The following is a 7,894-nucleotide window of genomic DNA, read 5'->3' on the forward strand; positions in this document are numbered from 1 at the left end:
TAACAACAGACCACAGGGATTTCCTGAGAAGCTAGGAAATATTTCTTCAGCTTCTTCAGAATTTCATCTTTGTAATCAGAACACCGCCCCATTTTCCAGCTTGGAAAATAGAAGGCTCCAGGGAGACCTCATTGTGGCCTTCCAATACTTGAAGGGAGCATACAAACAGGAGGGGGAATGGCTGTCTACATGGGTGGATAGCGGCAGGACAAGGGGGAATGGCTTCAAACTGAGACAGGGGAGATTTAGATTAGAGATTAGGAGGAAGTTTTTCACTCAGAGGGTGGTGACGCACTGGAACAGGTTGCCCAAGGAGGTTGTGGATGCCCCATCCCTGCAGGCATTCAAGGCCAGGCTGGATGTGGCTCTGGGCAGCCTGGTCTGGTGGTTGGCGACCCTGCACATAGCAGGGGGTTGAAACTGGATGATCTTTGTGGTCCTTTTCAATCCAGGCCATTCTACGATTCTATGATACCAGCCTCAAAACTATAAAGGTGACAGTTTGTTGGCTCCGTACCTTAAAATCATTCTAAAGAGAAAAAAAACTGGTGAGAGATTGCATGTTACTCATTTTTCTCTCTGTAATAAGCCAAACTGTGAGGCATTCTGAGGGATAAACAGCTTTCCACAAATCCATTCATGATCTGAGAAGGCGGTCTCTTAGGGAATTTTCTTGAAGGAAGTTTTAAAACAAGTATAAATGATTGCTGTAAACCTCACTCTCACTACTTTTTTTTTTCCTCATTCTGAATTTGTAACAAATAGTGAAAGGTCTGTGCTGTATAATGCCAAGTTAGAGGTGAGAAACCCTCATGTATTGCTCTGCTTTACTTGAATGACCACATCATGACAGAAACCTCCTTCATGCCACAGCATCCCTGGGGAAATCTTTCCTTATTTTTATTAAGCCAGGTCTCATCTTATTGAACTTATGGATACTTTAGAGAAGATATAAAACAGGGTGAACTCCTCTACAAGCCTGTATATTGAGTAGAAAGGTAATTAAAATGTAAGCATGTGTTTTATCTCAAAAGAAGGAATGAGGATAGCTCTGATTACTGTATAGTATAAGCAGCAGACCTCATCCTCTGCTTCCAGCATTCTCCTGCAGCTCCTGGTGATTTCTATTGCTGCTCCTCTGTTTTCCAGGATGCCCTGGATGTCAGGAAAAGAGAAGTGATGAAAATGGGGATCTCGACATTTGGGCCATTTTAACTCCCCTAAACATCTTCATTACCAGACGTGTAATGCCATTTGTTCTGATATTGAGAGTGAGGTTTTGTGTTACATCCAAAGATAAGTTTGTGAGGGCTGCTGCCTACAAGGAGCCCTTTCACTGCTCCTTTCCTTCCTCCCCCACCAGCCAGCTCTGGCTGCTTCCCTGTGGGTAAGCCTGGGGATCGTGGTGTTCAAGTTCTTACACCAATCAAGGGCAGGGGCAGGAATGAGGGGAAAAAAAACCCAAACATTTCTCTCTTGGATCCAGTTTATCTGTGACCACACAAAGACTGACTCACAGGAAGCAATGGGGATGCTACCATGGCAGATCTACATACAGCCTCCAAAATTCAGTGTAACATGAAACTTCACCTGAGGGTACCAGCTGATGCTTCAGTCACCTCTGGGTGCAGCCTCTGACTCCTGCTGCTGGGGAGAAAGTTTGTCTTAGGTGTGGCAGAGCAGCTAGCGGGGAAATTAACTCTTCAGCACAGGGTGTACAGCGCACTGTTCTGTGAGCAGGGTTGAACAGCAGCCCCACTGAAACCTGTTCGAACATGATAGAGCCTTTCATGCTTTGTACTGGGTAACTCACGAAGCGCTGCAGAAGTTTACCCTAAAAACAGTTGCTAAGCAGAAATAACTTTATAGCATCAGAGCAGCAAGGGGCCTCATGCTGTACCCATAGAATCACAGAATCACTAAGGGTGAAAAAGACTTCTATGATCTAAATGTTTATTGAACATCCCCAGGGATGGTGACTCCACCATCTCCCAGGGCAGCTCGTTCCATCACTCTTTTGGAGAAGCTTTTCCTATCGTCCATCCTGAACCTCCTCTGGCTCAACTTAAGGCCATCACCTCTCGTCCTATCTCTAGTTACATGGGAGAAGAGCCCAACACTCACCTCACCACAACCTCCCTTCAGGTAGTTATAGAATCATAGAATTACCCAGGTTGGAAAAGACCTTGAAGATCATCAAGTCCAACCGCAGCCTAACCAGAACCCTAACTCTAACAACCCTACACTAAATCATATCCCTCAGTACCACATCCAAACGGCTCTTAAACACATCCAGGGATGGCGATTCAACCACCTCCCTGGGGAGCCTATTCCAGTACCTAACTACCCTTTCTGTAAAGAAAGCAAAAAGGAGCAGTTATACCAGCTCAATTAATCCTAAAAATCAAAGGATATTTGCAGCATATGTTTAATGTACAGAATAGTATATGTTGGGCTGGAAAGGAAGGGGCAGCAGCTGCTTGGATACTAAGAGGACAAGAGCTTGCGCATGATTTTCATTTCTGTGAACAGAGAGAAGGAAAAGAGCTTAAGGGAAAAGGGAGCCTTCAAGTTATTCTGTGTCCTTAGATTCCCTGAGAATTTTTCTTTTCCCTGTATCTGATTTAGATTATAAAATCCCTTGGGCAGCAACAGTCTTTAATTTGAGCCTTCTCCAGTGCCGTCCAAATCATCGATGCTTAATGAGCAAATAAAATGTTAATAAATTAATATAAAGGTTGCCTTCCTGCAGTTTGGCGCTTCACGGGTGACACTCAGCTCGAGTTGAAGTAAAAGCATTTGCATTGAATGTGAGCACAGGGTAAGATTGAAGAGAAAAGCCTGAGTCCTACTGACTTCAAACAAGGGAGACTCTGGCTTATGTTGCAAGCGATCCTACCTTTGAAATTAAGAGCAGGCAACTGGGTGCTGTAAGCTCAGGTAAACTGCTGCATATTGCACATGGTAATTTTCCATCAGACATAATACAGACCCAGTCAGGCAAGCTGCTGTGTCTTGGTGGACCCCTGAATTCCACGTGGGTGCAGAAGCTGGCCATGCAAAGCAGCTGGCTGGATTATGGCATAACTCACCGCTGTGGTGCCACTTGTGCACTCTAATTGGCTTTATTCACAGCAGGGATGACTGAGGTGCCGGAAGGCATAAGCCAAGTTGAAATAGATTTGTCAGGCTTGTTTCATGCTTTGTTGTAGCGGCTACATTTTAGAGAGATAGTGAAAAGTAAGTTCTTCCTAAGAGTTGTATCACCATAGAGCTTGGAGACTAATTGCAATTGAGGAGTTCGCTGTAGAGGTTGGGCTCCAAATGTTTGAATCACAGAATCACAGAATGACCCAGGTTGGAAGGGACCTCAAGGATCATGTAGTTCCAACCCCCCTGCCTGGCAGGGCCACCAAACATACACATTTACTAGATCAGGTTGCCCAGGGCCCCGTCCAACCTGGCCTTGAACACCTCCAAGGACGGGGCATCCACAACCTCCCTGGGCAGCCTGTTCCAGGACCTAACCACTCTCCTAGTGAAGAACTTCCCCCTAACATCCAACCTAAATCTTCCCTCCTTCAACTTAAAACCATTTCCCCTTGTCCTGTTTGATAACACCAATAGTCCCAACCAAAACAAACAGTCTGGGCTAAAAGAATGGCTCGATCAACTCGTTAAGCAATGGCACCAAAAAACAACATGAAACTTCACTTTCCACAAAATGGAACCAAAGCCTTGTCTGTCAGAGAGGTAGGAGAGAGAACCAGAACCCCAAATATCCTAAATCCTCGCTAAGCAGAAGGACAGAAGTAGCGATGCCATAAGGGCACTGCCGTTCTCCACTCATGGAAGGGCAACATGATTCAAGAAGCAGACAGAGAGCATCTGATCTGGAAAGATAAGAGTGTGTGCCGCCTGGGGTGTGAGATATCCTTTGGCAGAGATAAGGAAATGCCAAGCCTTGGCCCTCAACTGTTTTCTGCACACCCATCCTCCCGTGCTTCCCTGTGGTTGGGAAGGGCCAAGGGAAGGCTCTGCCTTTCACCCTCTGTGCAGCAGTGCCTTTTTTATGCTTCTGTGAAAGATTCAGTGCATTTTAAGGCAGCTGCACTGAATTCCTGGAATACCTGAGGCAACGTGCAGCTTGTGACCACGTAACGCGTTTGCTTGGTGGATTTTACACCTTTATCAGAGAAAATAAAGTTCCGTATATTATCCACGGGTGAAAGTATTTCAGGTAGACGGGATGAACCAGGTTGCTGTAGTTCTCCCATCAGCCATTTTTGGTCTCGGATCACCGGGTGGGTACCCGGGGCGGCGGTGGGCGTAGCCGGCCCGGCGGGTACAGCGGGCGGCCTCCACACGTTGCCGTGCGGGCGGAGCTCCTCCCGCGCCCCGCCTCTCCGCTCCGCGTCCTGCGCCGCCGCCTCACGGAGGGTCGGGGTGGCACTTGTGGGGCGGGAGGTGGCACTTGTGGGGCAGGAGGTGGCACTTGTGGGGCGGGAGGTGGCACTAGTGGGGCAGGAGGTGGCACTTGTGGGGCGGGAGGTAGCGGGGGTTGTTAGGAAGCTCGCGGCTCCGCGTTCCCTTTCGTTCTCCCTGCCTCCCAGCGCGGTAGCCGCCATGGTGAAGGTGTCGTTCAACTCCGCGTTGGCGCAGAAGGAAGCGGCCAAGAAGGAGGAGGAGAACAGCCAGGTGCTGATCCTGCCGCCGGACGCCAAGGTGAGGGCGGCGGGCACGGAGCGGCGGGGGCGGCCGGCAGCACTGGAGGCAGCGCCGTGCCCGGCTCCCCGCGGGCTGCTCGGAGCGAGGTGCCGCCGGGGCACGGCCGTACGCCGGAGCCGTCTATCACTGCTTGTTTTCTGCTTGTTGGGGTTTTTTCCTTCTTCTTTTTTAAGCCCCCTCGCAGCCATAAGGCGCGGACGGGGCGGGAGGGAGAGCTGCACAGCGCTGCGCCCCTCGCTCACGCTTCTAAAATGGCTGACAGCAGAGCGAGCTTTAAAGCTCCGCTCCTCCGCGCTGTGCTACGGCAGCGGTCGGTGCGTTGTGTTTTCTTTCTTTCTTTTTTTTTTTTTTTTTTTTTTTCTTATTTTTTTTTTTTTTTTTTTTTTTAATTCTTCTTCTAAAGCCCGACAGCTCTCGGGCCGCCTTCGGGCTGACTTTCTAACACCTTCTCGTCTTCCCTTTGTGCCGTCCCGACCTGCGAGGGGCTGCGCTCCGTGCCGCATCGCGGGGAGGAGCGGCCCCGGCGCTGCCCGGCCCCGCGGGCGGAGGGTGAAGCCGCAGGAGCGGTCGCCCCCAAAGCCCTGCAACAAAGAGCCGCTCTGAGCCCGCTGCTCCAGCTTCAGAAGGGCAGAACTGCGCCGAATAGCCGTGTTTGAAGGTTGAGGTTTTGGCTGCTTCCGTAATCAAAGCATTGTTTTAATTAGAAGTAGCGTAATTTGCTCGGAGTTCTTTGGAAGGGGGATGAAAACTTCTGGATTCTTTAAGTCTCAGTGATGAAATTCTGCCTGGAGAGGTGGTAACAGTTGATCCTTTGGTGTGATATTATCCCCTAGTGTAGGCTTTGCCGTAGCATCATAAAGGCTGGAGGAAACCTCAGAGGTCACCATCAGCCCATCACTGCTATGCCCCATAACCACGGTCCCTCTGTGCTGTGGTTCTCCTGGGGCCAAGCTCTCCATGTCATTCCAGAGCCTAGGAGGGATCACAAGTTGCCCTGTAGGAACATCTTCCTGGGTGCAGCAAATGGTTAATTAAACTTTTCTGTAGCATTGAGGGAAATCAGACCAAAAAGTCGAGTCCTTAGAAGGGTAAGCAACAATGTGTCATAACAAGAGACAGCGTTGGTCTCACTGAGATTCCCTGCAATTAAGAGGAATCCCTAATTAAAGCAATCTGTGCACCTCACTGCAGTGAGCAGGGGAGTCCTCCTGGAGGAGGTAATGGGTTTTCCCAGCTTAAGCTGTGGAGCTGTGTCCATACCCTGGGTTTGGCAGTCGGTCTGATGCTGGGTGCTGTGTGAGTGAGACGGAGATGACAAGTTCCTGAAATTGGAGGGTTTTTCCTATGAACTCGCAATTCAGATCTGCCCTGGATGGTTTTGTTTCCATATGGATAACCTACCAATTTGGGTTGTTGTTCCAAGTGCCGCACAGACAAAATACAGCTGACTGAGGGTACACTGGAGAGCCAGTGCTCCTGACCCTGTCCAGATCCTGACGGAAACGTGCTATTTGACTATGATTTCCTTAATGCGGAGCTGGAAATTGTTTGGGCTGAGGAAGAGCAGCAGGATCTGCCTTAATTCTGCTCAGTTCTCGTTACTGCTTTCCTTGCCCAGAAATGAGAACTGCGAGCACTCATTTAACCAGGTCAAAAGGTGGTCTGGTTTCCCAGTAGCTCTTCTAAGTTCTTTGGAGCCTCGCGCTGTTATCAGGGGATGAGCACGCCTGTACAAAGCTTAAAAACAGTCCTAAAATAGCACGTTAGGAACGGATGCTCTCTGCAGATGAGAATTCCAAAAGCAATGAATGCTCTTAAGGGACACAGAGCCTTTGACGTTCTCCTTGACATATTTCCATCATGTCTTAGCAGAACTGCAGACCTACACAATATGCAAAGTTCTCTCAAGTAAGCTTTTGTTTCTCCGTGTATTTTAAAGCAGGAATGAAAGCAGAGCTGAGCAACGTGCCGTAGCTTCAGTAGAAAAGGCTGTGCAACCCATGCAGGTTGAACAGCGCTGAGATGAGTGCGGGACGCTCTCTTTGAACTTGGCCTTATTTAATATAAATATACTATAAAACAATCTTTCCTCCCCTTCTACGAGGCTCTTCTACTGCCTGGGCAGGTCTTCCTCGGAAAGGGAGAAATAAACCACATCTGACAAATGCATTATTCATATCACTTACTTTATAGCTGGAAGATGCTTAGCTTCAAGTGAGGTTGGAAGGCACTGTGGGAATGGATATAGAGGAGCCAATGCTGGTAGACTGTAAAAAAAAGAGGTCACGTCTCTTATAAAGCCACCTTTTGGAAATCAGTTTTCCTCTCTCTGGTTTCTGTAGGGTGATAAATAGATCTGGGTCACAAGAGTGAACGTGGGTTAAACGCCCAAGGTAAGAGAGTCCTCATAAGATGCTATAAGGAAGGTCGTGGGGAGGAGTTCTGCTCCAAAGTAAATGGAAGGGAATGAAAAATGGAGGAGGATCAGCAGAACACGCAGAGATCTGAGCAGAATGTCTCTGTAAACCAGCTGATGTTCGTGAATGGAGCCAGTTACTTTGTAATGGCTGGAAGGTGAGGATTTGTGGCGTTATCTTTTGGGCTGGTCCTCTGATAGTCTCGTTTTGCTGCTTTTCCCAGTGCAGTGTCATGAAATCTGCAACTCTGCTGTTTCCAGATTATTCTGAAGTAGATAATATTCCTAGGGGTTATTAATGGGTTGTTTGCAGCCAATATAGATTGATGGATGTGGAATAGAGGTTATCTGACCTCTCCAAAACTTGCCCAATAACTTCTGACTCAGATGCTGATAGGTAATTATGTGACCGGCGAAGTCAGGAGAGGGAGGCGTGAGTGGAGTAGATGTTGTATCATGGGAACAACAGCTCCAAAGAAAGCTTTGGCAAAAGGCAGTGATCTTATGCATTGGAATATGCTATTTGAGGGGAGACCTTATTGCCCTCCTCCAGTACCTGAAAGGTTCTTACAGTGAGAGCGGGGCAGGTCTCTTCTCACTAGTGACAAGTGACAGGACGAGGGGAAATGGCCTCAAGTTGCGCCAGGGCAAGTTTAGGTTGGATATTAGGAAGAACTTCTTTACAGAAAGGGTAGTTAGGTACTGGAATAGGCTCCCCAGGGAGGTGGTTGAATCGCCATCCCTGGATGT

General features: G+C 48.4%; 1 protein-coding gene across 2 annotated transcripts in view; it reads left to right on the plus strand.

The window, feature by feature from the left end:
• Positions 1–4,348: 4,348 nt before the first annotated feature.
• Positions 4,349–7,894, plus strand: part of ITM2B (integral membrane protein 2B) — a 21,467-nt gene continuing 17,921 nt past the window's right edge. Inside the window, exons 1-2 of one of the 2 annotated variants that reach the window (XM_015851794.2) lie at positions 4,349–4,446; positions 4,531–4,725. In XM_015851794.2, the coding sequence (XP_015707280.1) occupies positions 4,627–4,725 (99 nt within the window). In that variant the 5' untranslated portion in view covers positions 4,349–4,446; positions 4,531–4,626. The remainder of the gene's footprint in view (positions 4,447–4,530; positions 4,726–7,894) is intronic. The other variant, XM_015851793.2, reaches the window with a different exon arrangement.

The sequence above is a fragment of the Coturnix japonica genome, chromosome 1 (genome assembly GCF_001577835.2).
Source record: "Coturnix japonica isolate 7356 chromosome 1, Coturnix japonica 2.1, whole genome shotgun sequence".
NCBI classification, from domain to species: domain Eukaryota; kingdom Metazoa; phylum Chordata; class Aves; order Galliformes; family Phasianidae; genus Coturnix; species Coturnix japonica.